The sequence below is a fragment of the Pteronotus mesoamericanus genome, unplaced genomic scaffold (assembly GCF_021234165.1).
Source record: "Pteronotus mesoamericanus isolate MK-2021 breed Mesoamerican mustached bat unplaced genomic scaffold, CSHL_Meso_final contig_73, whole genome shotgun sequence".
NCBI classification, from domain to species: Eukaryota; Metazoa; Chordata; class Mammalia; order Chiroptera; family Mormoopidae; genus Pteronotus; species Pteronotus mesoamericanus.
In genome coordinates, this window is record NW_026555245.1 from 21,088,606 (window position 1) to 21,102,202 (window position 13,597).

General features: G+C 40.0%; 1 protein-coding gene across 2 annotated transcripts in view; it reads left to right on the forward strand.

The window, feature by feature from the left end:
- Positions 1-696: 696 nt before the first annotated feature.
- The window catches only part of RCL1 (RNA terminal phosphate cyclase like 1), a 69,080-nt gene continuing 56,179 nt past the window's right edge, over positions 697-13,597 (forward strand). For both annotated transcript variants that reach the window (XM_054583083.1, XM_054583084.1), the window contains exon 1: positions 697-1,001. In XM_054583083.1, the coding sequence (XP_054439058.1) occupies positions 866-1,001 (136 nt within the window). In that variant the 5' untranslated portion in view covers positions 697-865. The remainder of the gene's footprint in view (positions 1,002-13,597) is intronic.

Below are 13,597 nucleotides of genomic sequence, written 5' to 3' on the forward strand. Positions count from 1 at the left end.
AGAGACAGATGTGAAAGGAGCAAAACTTGATGTCTCACAATAAAATAAGCAATGGCCTGGTGTCCGCAGACTGGAGTCTCAGTGAATGCTGCCACTGCCAGCTTTGCAATGTTCTTCGAGTCCCCCGACATGTAACGTGGGAAGAGCAGCGTAACAAGGGGAACGAGGGGACAGTGTTAGCAATACGTTCAGAACGGTGCCTCCAACAGGGTAAACGCGCCAATCCCTTTTTTTCCTCTATTAAGAAAAAGACGGGAGAGATAATACCATCCACATCTTAGTGGTGTCTTGAATAGAGATGCGAAGTGGCTGACACGTAGCAGGCAATGAAGCTCAGTCCGTTGCCTCCACTTGCTCCTGCTCTGGGAGAAACCCCACTCATTCTGTGGGGTCAGCCAGCTCCCACGCCTCCGCTCCCAGGTTACCCCCACCCCCTCACTCTTCTCGCCGCGCGCTGTTGCCGGGGCCCGAGCACCGCCCAACTGCAGAGCAGGCCAATGGCAACGTGGCTCAGGCTCCGCCCAGCTCCAGCAGACCAATGGCGACGCGATGCGGGAACCGCCCAGATCATGCCAGGGCCAATAGCGGCGTGGCCCGGTACAGTGCCGCCCTCACTCTGGCGGATAGGCGGGGAGGCGGTCACCGGCTCCGCCCTGCTCCCCTCTGACCCGGTGTCTCGTTTCTGCCTCTTCCTGTTCCAAACCACGTGGACGCGCGGGGGGCTGCGGGGCTGCTGGGCTGCGGGAGGGAACCCCGGTCTCCACTGCTACTGTCGCCGCGGCCACCACCAAGGTTACGACCCTACGCCTGTCTGAAGTAGCCGCCCCCCACCCCCGGCCGCCCACGCCTTGCGCAGAGCGCGCACATGGCGACTCAGACACACTCTCTCTGCTACGCGGGCTGCAACTTCTTACGCCAGCGTCTGGTTCTGTCTACTCTGAGCGGGCGCCCCGTCAAAATCCGAAAGATTCGGGCCAGAGACGACAACCCCGGCCTCCAAGGTAACAGCAGCCCGCCGGGTGGGCGCGGGCGCCACGGGGAGACCGCGCTGATGTCCTGGGGGCTGGCGCGCGGGGAGCCTCGGGGTCCCTCGGGCATTTTGGGGAGGGCCAGTCGTGCGTCACCCCCGAGCACGAATGCTCCCTAGGCGGTGTGGGAAGCGGGGTCGGGCCCGGAGGGTGAGCTCTTCTGCGTGCTGCGCTCGTTGTCTCCTGGGCGCCGGTAGTAAACAGCTACACGTTTTCCAGCATTACGTGTTGCCGTAAACCCCAGGGTTCGCCCCCTTCGCTTGTCTTCAGTACCTCTTGCTCTCTCTATAAACCTCTAAAAGGAGAAAAAACAGTTTGTTGGACTGAAATGTGGTGAATGGGCAGAGGTAAAGGTGGAGGGAGATTTGGAAAGAAAAGTACCACCGGTTGGGCCCGTGTCCTGTCCCAAAACAGGTCTCAGACGCAGCTGCCCCCTTAAATACCGGCTGTCCCTGTCGCCATGATTTCTCGGCTGTCCTCACACCTCCCCCTTGACTGTGGATGAAAGAATCTTTAACAATTCTGTTTTTTTTTTTCAGCCATGACTGTGATTGATGTGCACAGGACAGGAGCTTTGAGATAAATTTTTAACAGTCATGGGCCTAATTGCCTTGACTTGAATAAAGGCTTGGTGACAAGTGCTAAACTAGGCTGCCAACCTTCCTTTTTACCCTACAAAGGTAGCTCGATTAAAAGTAGGCCCCATTTGACCACACATAGATTAAATGGCTCCGATTTTCAACTGGTCCCCTGGAATGAGACACATGGTTTTAAAAGCTTGAGTATGACTATCCTAAATTGGGAGACTCAGTTAAGAAAAAAACAGACTGTCAGCATATTAAAGGAGACAGTTTGTGGTTAGTCCTGGAAGGTTTCTGAGTCGTGTTGATATGTTTAATTTTGCCCTGGCTCCTGTAATAGGTGGCCAGCTCATTTCATCATCTGTCTGCATTTTCTGGACAGTTACATTTCTGCCTCTCTTGAATGTTGATTGGTTGCACGTTAAGGGGAAAATGCCATGTCATTGATGGAAATACAAGGTTAGGAAAGAAAGAACCAAAGACCTCCATACCATGGAGAGGAATCTTGACAGTAGGAAAGACTTGTGTTGGTACATGATTATTACCCTTGCTGTAACTGAAGAAGTTAAGGAGGGAATGCTAGCCTGGTTTATGTCAGGTGCTCTTCCCCCTCAACATCTCTTGCCCCTATTTTGAGACTGGCGCTTGGGCAAAGCAGTTGCTTGATTGGTATACTCTGGTATTCTCAGCCAGGTCTTCCTTTTGCATCCCCCGAGTTTGCCTAGAGAACTCATCACTAGCTCGCTATGGAAGGAGACAGGTTTCTATTTCTATGAATACTGGGCATAGGTTGGTTGGTTGGTTTGTTTTTGGAATAAAAGTACTTTATCCTGGTGATTGGGATTTCTAATTGAAGTATAGTGCCCATAAGCTACAATTTAGTGTTTTTCTCTTGACGGGTGGCCTCCACACTAATGTTTAATGTTCCAAAGGATGCTTTCCTGCCTCCCCCCTCCACTCTTTATGACCATCTCTTCACTGCCACACACATGAACAGGGCTTGGCTACTTGGCATTTTCCTGAGAGGATACCTGGGGGAGGTAGAACTGGTTGGCAGATGTGCTGGTATTTTTTGAGGAACACTGTAGCGTTATTTGTCTTACTTTATTAATATAATAGGGGAAGAAAGAGGCCTTTAATTTAGACCTCCTTAGACTGGCTTTAGAGTCTCAAAAATCCTATACACATTTAATTTCTTAAAGAGGGAACTGAGATATAGGTGTACATAAGTTGGTCTTCTGTACCCATGGTTTTCGCATCTACACATTCAACCAACTGTGGGTCAAAAATATTGGGGGGAAAAAATCCCAGAAAGTTTCAGGAAGCAAAACTTGAATTTACCACTCACCAAGCCACTATGCTGAATCCATACGAATGAAACGATGTATAGGCATACCCTGCTGTAGCCTGTATGCAAATACTGCACCATTTTATGTAAGGGACATGAGCTTCCACAGAGTTTTGTATCCACAGGGTCCAGGAACCAATCTCTCATGATGCCAAGGGATCACTGTACAAGCATACGTAGATATGCATAGATACTTAGGTATGTGTGTGTGTATATATATATATATCTAAGTGTATATGGATATACACATATACAAATACATGTAGCCCCTGACAAATGCTACCTGTTCATAGTTAAGCAAGTCCTTTTGAACTTGGTTGAAGATCTAGCCAACAGTTTGTGTTACCGGTCATCTTTTTCTTTCTGACTCTTATTGTACTTAGACTGTGAGAGTTGGGAAAAACTCAGAGCATTTCCAATAAAATCTTCAGCTTACATGCAAGAATTACTGCACATCTTTCAAAAGTGCTTGCTTAAAACATTCCTGCTGTGTGAGCTTTGGAAGGTAGGGATGGTGCAGTCATTCAGAAAAGGTTTATTGAGCCCTAGTATGTATAAGGCTCTGTGGGGGTATAAATGTGAGAAGGTGGTTGCCCCACTCTCAAGGAGTTTTCTAAGGAAGAGTTTGATAGAATAGCTTGAGCAACTTGAAGTAGGAAAGCCTGAATGTTGTAAAGGGGCTCATCAGAGTTATACTGAGACTTCCTTGGAGGTTGTTATGAAGAAAGGCTTTCTGCATCTGCTTCTGGCCTGCACATAGAGGATTGAGATGTTGGCTGCAAGAATCATTATAGGTGAAAGAAACAGCTTTTAAGTCAAAAAGTCCTTTTTTTTTTTTTTTAAATCACTATGTTGAAGAAAAATCCTTAATTTTTTTATAGTTGTAGTAGCTTGGTGGTTAAGCGCTGGGGTTCAGAATTAGACCTCAGTTTGAGTCCTGGTTCTGCTTTTGCTATTAGCTCTTGGACCTTCAGCAAATTCTCTTAACATTTTTGAGCCTCAGTTTTTTCATCTATAAAATGAGGCCAGTTCTAGCGACTTCCTAGGGTTATTGTAAGGATTAAATGGAATCACACTTCAAAGTGCACTGAACAGCACCTGGCATATGGGAAGTATAACTGTTAGCTGGTTTTATTATGCATGCTTATACCCACTGGGAATAGTTTTACTCTTTGGCACCCAAAATCTGTTCCCCAACCTATATGGAAACTTTTCAGATCTTTAAAGAATAATGACTTCTCTTTGTTTTCTCTATTTGAGCTAAAGTTTTCCTTTTAGGTGATGGCTTCCAAATATTTGTGTGTTATATATGTAATGTAATGGTTCTTTACCAGGGCAGTTTTGTTCCCCAGGAGACATTTGGCAGTGTTTGGAGACATTTTTTGTTGTCCCAGCTGGGAGGCTGCTCTTGGCATCTAGTGGGTAGAGCCCAGGGATGTTGTTAAAAATCCTCCAATGCACCGGACAGCTCCCCACACAAAGAATTATTCTGTCCAAAATGTCAATTGTGCTGATGTTGAAAAACCCTGACCTTCTGGACTTAATTATAAGCCTTTTATTTTCTCCAATCCCTAACAGTGGGGAACAGCAGTATGTGGTACCAAGAAAACTGTGCAAGGATTCACAAAGGGATGAGACACAGCTCAAACTCTGTGACTTCTGGCAGATCAATTAATCTCTTAAATAAAACTGCCTCCTTCCAGTGCAGAGGGATTATAAATAATGAGAAGAATTTTAACTCCAAAGAAATATGATCCTGGAATGGTTTTTATTATAGAGCTACGTGTAATTTTTGCTTCACTCTTAATTGTATTGTCTCGTTAGACTCTTACTATCAGTGAGGAGGAACTAAAAATTTTTTTGGTTGTTGTTTTTCGAAAGGTAAAAAAGCCAAGATAGTTAAGTGAAATAGCTAGTAAAGTTGAACATCCCCTGAGTCACAGAGCTGGAAGGAGAGTGCAGCCAGCTCTAGCCTACAGGGCCTACTCTCCCATCTAACTGGGAGATGGGTTTGTGTTGCAAAGCGGCTGTGCAGAATACCTCTGTCTCTGGGTTTCTCAAGGGCTGTGTCTTGCAGGGTTCAGTTGAGTTAATATTTTCTTGTTAAGGTGAGGTCTAAATGGACAAAATTTCACTGGAATGATAATTGTTACAGTGAGAATACATAAATGATGGATTTGGGCAAGAACACTGGTTTAGCAGTTAGGATACAGGACTGCTACTACCGAAGTTCCTGGGCAGGTCTCATGACCAAGCCTCACTGTCTTCTCCTGGAAAATTAGAGGAGCCTCTTTTTTTTTTTTTTTTTGGTCCTATTGGCGTGCTGCCCTTGGCTTAACCAGTTGAGATTCTGAAAAAGGAAGGATAAGTGGAGTTTTAATGGAAAGAATCCTTTAAAATACACTGGAGAGACATGCTACATAACAGTTCAATGAAAGGTAGAACATCTTTTGGTTAAACGGATGTATTGTTTTATAGATCAATGTGGCTGTTCATTAATTAGGTCTTCTAAAAGAAAAATTATAAGGGAAATCTCTTTTTCTCCTCTGCTCTCAATATTTCTGACACCAGATATGTGGTACCCTCCTCTCCTCCCCAAATCAAGCAGTTCTCAGAAGATACCAACTGGACGTCCACAAATTTAACTCAACTCTGGCAGTATCTACACAATGATATCATCAGATCCCAAAAGTTAAGGACTCCCACAAGACTTCCCCCTATTTTAAATGCCAGTCTCAAGTCCTAATGGCAAGTCTGAGTCAATTGTGCTTTTGACCAACCAGCTGTGAGTTGGAGGTTTCTGACTGGTTCTAATAATTTGCTAGAATGGCTCACAAAGCTTGGGGAAACATGTACTTTGACTCGGCAGTTTGTTATAGAGGATATTAAAAGGGATACTGATGAACAGCCAAATGAAGGGTTATATAGGACCAGGTCTGGGAGGGTCCTGAAGCAGGGTATGCCACTTTCCCAGAACTTGGATTCCTACCTCAACCTGCAAGTTCTCTCCTTATTCAAAAGTTTTTATAGGACTTAATCTCCCCGTTTGGCTCTCCCCACCCACCTACCGCCCCAGGCCCATGGGTGGGCCTGAAAGTTCCAACCCTCTAGTCATTTGGTCTTCCAAATAACCAGTTCCGCTTGCTCCGCTCTGAGGCTATTTAGGGGCCCCATGCTAAGTCACGTCATCAGCATAAACTCAAGTGTGTTCAAAAGGGGCTCCTTATGAATAACTTCTAAAAGATACTCTAGCACTCTGGAAACTTCCAAGGGTTTTAGTAGCTCTGTGCCAGGAAACCAGAACACAGACCCAACTGTATTTCTTGTCGTACCCCAAGGATATACCATTATGGTCTGGGTTGCGTAGTTGTTGGTGGATAAGTGGATTTGGGGAAGGTCGGTGATTTCACTAATGGTAAGTGTAGATTGAATATTGTCTTGTTGCTTAGGAACCTGCCCTCTTGTGCCTCTGTTGACTGTAAAAGTTTGCTCCCATATTTTGATTATTAGCTCATCTTTTAAAGGCAAATGCCAAGAATCCTAATGCTTTATTTTCAGATCTGCTATTGTTTGGAAGCCGTAAAACGCTGTTTGAGATGAAACTATGCACAGTTTTTTAACTAAACTTTTTATTTTCAAATAATTGTAGATTTACATGCAGTTGTAATAAATAATACAGAGGATCTGTCTGTATTTTACCCCGTTTCCCCCAGTGGTAACATCTGGAAAAACTATAGTAACAGTATTACAACCAGGATATTGACATTGGTAAGAGTGAAGATGCTTAGCATTTCCATCACCACAAGGATTCTTCAAGTTGCCCTTCTATAGCCACACTCACTTTCCTCCTTTGCTACCCACTTCTTAACCCTTGACAATTACTAACCTGTCTCCATTTCTATAATTTTGTTATTTGTTCTATAAATAGAATCATACAGTAAACAATCTTTTGTGGTTGACTTTTTTCCAGCATAATTCTCTGGAAATTTATCCAAGTTGTTTTTACCAAGTTTGTTCCTTTTTATTGCTGAATAGCATTTCTTTGTATGCTGTTTTTAACCAGTCACCTGTTGAAGAATATCTGGATTGTTTTCAGTTTTTTGGTGGTTCTGAATAAGGCTGCTATAAAAATTTGTGTATAGGTTTTATGTGGACATAAGTCCTTCTTTCTCTGGAATAGATGTCCAGGAGTCCAGTTGCTGGGTTTTATGGTAGTTTGCATGTTTAGGAAGCTGCCCAACTGCTTTTCAGTATGGCCTTACCATTTTATATTTCCATGAGCAATATATGAGTGATTCAGTTTCTCTACATGCTTGTGAACACTTAGTGTTGTCACTATTTTTATTTTTATTTTTATTTTTTTTAGTTTTTATGAGTTTATTTGAGAAAGACTGGTGACAATTGCTGGGAAGGAAAATCTCAGTGGATTGAGAAAATGCTCTTGTGTTGTCACTATTTTTAATTATAGCCACTCTGATACTGTGTGGTACTATTTTGTAACTTAATTTGCATATTCCTAATGGCTAATGATGTTTAACATATTGCCATGAACTTATTTGCCATCAGCATAGTCTCTTTGGTGAAATGTCTTTTCATGTCTTTTGCCCATTTTCTAGTAGGATTGTTTGTTTTTACTGTTAAGTTTTGAGATTGCTTTACATACTCTAGTCCTTTGTCAGATATATGGTTTGCTAATATTTTATCCAACTTCATAGCTTGTCTTTTCATTCTCTTAACATGGTCTTTTGCAGAGGAAAATGTTTTAATTTTAATGAAATAGAACTTATTGAAATACTTTTGTTGCTTATATTTTGGAGTCAAGTCTAAGAACACTTTGCCTTGTCCTACATCCTGAAAATTTTCTGGTTTTTTTCCTCCTAAACATTTTATAGTTTTATGTTTTACACATAAGTTAACTTTTGTATAAGGTTTAAAACTTAGGTCATGGTTCAGTGTTTTTTCTATGTGTATCCAACTTCCTCTTGTACCATTTGTTGATGGCTTTTTCATTTAATCACTTTTGTACTTTTGTAAAAAACCTGTTGGACATATTTGGGTGGGTCTGGGTTCTCCATTCTGTACCACTATGTATGTTTGCATTCCTTTGCCAGTGCCACACGATCTTGATTACTGTACCTGTGTAATAAGTCTTGAAATTGGGGAGGCTAATCCCTCCAACTTGGTTCTTTTTTTTCCTTTGTGATTATTTTAGCTATTCTAGTTTCTTTGCCTTTCAATATAAATTTTAGAATAATCTTATCTACATCTAAAAAGTCTTGCTAGGATTTTGACAGGAAACCTATATGTCAATTTGGGAAGAATTGTTATCTTGACTATATTCAGTCTTCTAATCCATAAATATAGTATATCTCTACATTTATTTAGATCTTTGATTTCTTTCACCAATATTGTTAGTTTTCAGCATACAAGTCCTGTTTATATTTAAAAAAAAATTAAGTCTTGTTCATATTTTGTTATATTTAAACCTAAATACTTCACTTTTTTGAACAATTTTAAGTGGTATAGTATTTTTCATTTTGTTTTCCATGTGTTCGTTACTAGTATATAGAAATGCAATTCAATTTTTTGGATTTTTTTTTTTTTTTTTTTTTTTTTGGTAACCTGCAACTTTGCTGAATTTACTTATTCTATTTTTTGCATACTTGAGATTTCTATGTAGGCAGTCATGTCATCTGCAAATAGGAACAGTTTTATTTATTTATTCTATCTGAACTTTCTTCCTTTTATTTCCTTGTTGCACTCACTGGAACTTGTAGCACAGTGTTAAATAAGAGTGATGACATCAGACCTCTTTGTTTTGTTCCCTTAGAGGGAATGTGCCCAGTATCTGCCTCTAAGTACAATGTTAACTGAATATATTTTTTTTAGATATTTTATTATCAACTTGAGGAAGTTCTCATACTTTTTTTTGAAAAGGTTTATTTTAAATTGTGATTGAGTATTGTATCTTGTCAAATACTTTTCTGTATTAATTGATGTGATCATGTAATTTTTCTTCTTTAGCCTGTTAATATTGGTTATAGCCGCTTTTCCTTCTTGATAGTGATGATTTATATTTTCTCTCTTTTATATTTGCTAGTCTTCCCAGAAGTTTGTTAAGTTAAAAGAGCCAGCTCTTTGTTTCATTGATTTTTCTCTATTTTTCTTTCTTTCTTTTTTAATCCTCACCCAAGGATATATTTATTGATTTGAGAGAGAGAGATAAACATTGATCAGTTGCCACTGTATGTGCCCTGACTGGTGATTGAATCCACAACCTAGATGTGCCCAGACCAGTGTAAAGGATAGTGCTCCAACCAACTAAACTACCCAGCCAGGGCCTATATTTTTCTTTTCAATTACATTTATTCTTGCTCTTTTATTATATGTTTGCTTGCTTTGGGTTCTTGAGGAGGGGTTTAAATTATTGGAAACTTTCTCTTTTCTAAGGTATGTATTTTCTGCAATAAACTTCCCTCTCAACATTGCTTTAGCTGTTTCCCACAATTTTTGATATGGCATGTATTTTTTTAAAATTTTATTTATTGATTTTTATAGAGAGGAAGTGAAGGGAGAGAGACAGACAGACAGACATTGATTTGTTGTTCCACTTATTTATGCATTCACCAGTTGATTATTGTATGTGTACTGACCAGGGATCAAACCTGCTACCTTGGCACATTGGGAGGACGTGCTAACCAACTGAGCTACCTGGCCAGGGCGCTGTGTCATATTTTAATACTTATTCCGTTCATTGTGTTTTTTCTTTCTCTCTCTCTCTTTTTTTTTTGGTGATTTCTGTTTGAACCATGACTTATTTATAAGTGTGTTTAGTTTCCAGTGTGGGTATATTTTTCTGTTCTCTCCCTGTTACTGATTTCAGCTTGATTCCAATATGGTCAGAGAGCATGCTCTGTATGATTTCAATTTTTTTAGATTTGTTGAGGGTTTGTTTTTTTTCCCTCTCTTATGGCCAAGATATGGTTTATCTGGATATACAAGGTCTGTCCAGAAGGTATCCAGCCATGTAATATGAAAAATAGAGACATTTATTGAAGAAGATACAAGAAACATTGTAGGTAGGACAATGGTGCCCCAGTCCCCTTCAAAGTAGGCACCTTGGGACCTCACACAGTTCTCCCAGCTTCTCTTACACTGTTCAAAACACTCTCCAAAATCCTTCATTGGAATTCCCATCAGCTGGCCTGTAGTATTTTCCTGAATCTCATTGATCATCTGAAACCTCTACCTTTTCCAAGGTGATTTTAGGTTTGGGAAAAGCCAGGAGTCACAGGGCGCCAAATCTGGGTTATAGTGTGGCTAGGTTACCTGGGTTTCACCAAAAACCTCCGCATGAAATGTGATGCATCAACGGGTGTGTTGTCATGATGAAGCCACCAATCACCAGTTGCCCAGAGATGGGGCGTTGTGAGTCAGTGAAATAGTTACCATGGAGGAATGTTCAAGCTTAAACCAAAAGTGCATGCAGATTTGTTACTGTACTTGCTCAGTCATTTTGAACAAGACGGCCACACAGAACACATGCTCACTCCAGTGGTGTCAACAGCCCTAACTGACTAGTAGAGTGAAGTTGTCATTGTTAACACATGCACATTCCAGTCCACTCTCCTTGGCTGCCAAGTTACATCTATGTCATATAAGCTGTTATTATTATTAACAATGGCTGGACTTTTTTCGGGACAGACCTCATCTGTTCCTTGAGCACTTGGGAAGAATGTGTATTCTGCTGTCACGGATGGAGTGTTTTATAACTATTGATTAGGTCCTATTGGTTTGTGGCATTGTTGAGTTCTTTGCCCTTCCTGATTTTTTGTCTAGTTCAGCAATTTTCATCTGGTGTGCTGTAAGAGACACACTGGTGTGCCATGAGAATTTTTAAAACATGCAGTACCTGTCTGTTTAGTCAGGAGCAGTGACCTCTTTGCCTTTAGATTGTCAAATAAAATGATAGCAGCCAACACAACAGTAGCAGTCTAGTGTAAATGAATCAAAGTCATGCCTATTTTTGGGTCAGATTTGCAAAAAAAAATATTTTTTTGGTGTGCCACAGAATTTTAGTAATTAATTTATGTGTGTCATGAAATGAAAAAGGTTGAAATCGCTGATGTAGTTATTCTGTTGATTTATTGAGGGGGTATCGATGTCTCCAACTAACTGTAGATTTGTCTTCTCTTTTCAGTTTGAACAGTTTTAGCTTCACTTATCTTAAAGTTTTGTTGTTTGGTGCATCTAAGATTGGTGGATTGCCTCTTTTATTATTATATAATGTTGTTTTCCTCTGTCTCTAATAGTTACCTGAGGTGGAGGAAGTGCTCTAGTGCAGGGGGTCTTTAACCCCCAGGCCAACGCCAGTACTGGTCTGTGGCCTGTTAGGAGCCAGGCTGCACAGCAGGAGGTGAGCAGCAGGCGAGGGAACTAAGTTTCATCTGTATTTACAGCTACTCCCCATCACTTGCAATACCTCCTGAACTGCGCCTCCTATCACATCAGCTGCCGCGTTAGATTTTCACAGGAGTGCGAACACCACTGTGAACTGCGTGTGCGAGGGATCTAGGTTGCACAGTCCTTACGAGAATGTAATGCCTGATGATGCCTGATGATCTGAGGTGGAGCTGCGGTAGCGGTGCTAGCGCTGTGGAGCGACTGCAAATACAGATTATCATTAGCAGAGGAGTTTGACTGAACAGAGACCATCATAAATCAATTGCTTGCAGACTCATTATCAAAACCCTATCAGTGAGTGGCAAGTGACAATTAAGCTGCATCTGGTGGCAGGCTGTAAAGCCATCCCCGTCCCTGCCCCAGTCCATGGAAAAATTGTCTTCCATGAAACTGGTCCCTGGTGTCAAAAAGGCTGGGCACTGCTGCTCTAGTGAATTCTGGCTAGAGAAAGCTTACCTTCTAGTGTGTTTGTAAAGAAAAGGAGTAGAACTCAAGAGTTTGGATATAAATAGAAAACTTAAAAGGTGGTAAAAACAGCATAAATCAGAGAGTTAAGTTGCCTTTTGTTGATTTTATTTCTTTTCTAGGTTTTTTTATAAGCAAAACATAATATATAGGAAAATTTGAAGGTGTGGAACAATAAAAGTAATCTTCAGTGTTATTATAAATAAAGCAGCAGTAAAGTTTTTGTAGATAGAGCCTAGCATACTTCCATTTCTGCAAGATAAAGTTAGATGTGGAATTGCTGGGTCAAAGGCTACGCTTTTGCCAAAAAAATAAAAGGGAATATGGGGTCAAATCAAAGTATGTGAAAGTCTCGTGCTTAATTGGTAAGATGATTTCCTTTAATTGAGTTCTTCCTTGTGTTGACACCTTCTGTCATGTTTTAAAAATAAATACTTAATGACATTTCTATCATGGTAAATTGGAGAGATGATTGGGTTTCTTTGCTTTGTTAGTATTTTTAAAGGTATTATTTCTTTGAACTTGATTATTCATTTTTAAAAATCTTTTATTTAAGTATACTATACATTAAGTACACAAACTATGAATATATAGCTTGATGAATTATTACTATGTGGATATACCCATGTCAAGAAATAAAACATGACCAGTGCACCCCAAAACCCCACTCATGCTTGCTCCCAGCCTATTTCTTCCTGTTGCTAAAATAAACAATAAAATGACTTTTTACACAATAGACTTGGTTTTTAAAATATTAACCATAATTTGAGTGTATATTTTGTGTATGTGTCTGGCTTCTTTACTTCTGTATTGTGTTTGTGAATAGCTGCAGTAGTTTGTTGCCTTTCCTTGCTATGTCGTGATATTACATTTTTTAATACGCTACAATTTATGTATTCTGTGATAAAGTATTGCAAGTCACTATTAAGAGTGTGACTTGTTTTGCACTCTTAATGGTGTCTTTCGATGAACAGTAGTTGCTGCTTTTAATGTAGTCCTGTTTATAAATCTTTCTGTGTCCTTTTAAAGAAATCTTTGCCTACCATGAGGCCACAAAGACATTCTCCTTGAACTTTTAAAGCTTCTGTTTTTATTTGTGAACTCTCTTATGTTAAATAAGTTTATTCATTATACTTTTAAAACAGAATTTTACTGAAAAATTGATGTTGCATTTTTATCAGATGCCTTTTCAGTAGCAACTAAACTAGTTACTTGATTTTTTTCACCCTGTTTATGTATTTAACCTTGTATTTAATTATGTTGTAGTTTTTCTTGTGCTTTATCTGCAGTCCATTTTTGGGATGCACCCTTCCTTAACCATAGTGTGTAGTCAAAAAATGTGTTATGGTCTTTTTCTAAGATTTTATATAGGAGGTTTTATTCTCATTAAATCTGGTTAGTTTGTAACTTAATTTTTTGTGTGTGGTGCTTTGAACTGTTCTTCAATTGAACCCATCTCTGCACATTCTTACCTGTTCTTTGGAATGAGTAACAAGAATTTTTTTGAGGTTGGAAAAAATTTCCAGTAATTTCACTAGTGCTCTTTTCTGTTTATTACTTGATAAATTTTCTCCTTCCCTTTGTTTTGGGCTTTTTGTGTTTTTTTTTGTTGTTGTTTATCTATTTTGATTTGTCATTGTTTTGCATAGCTATCTTAATTCCAAATGTGTTTGTAAATAATAGAGAAAAATTTACTACAAATTCTTGTGTTC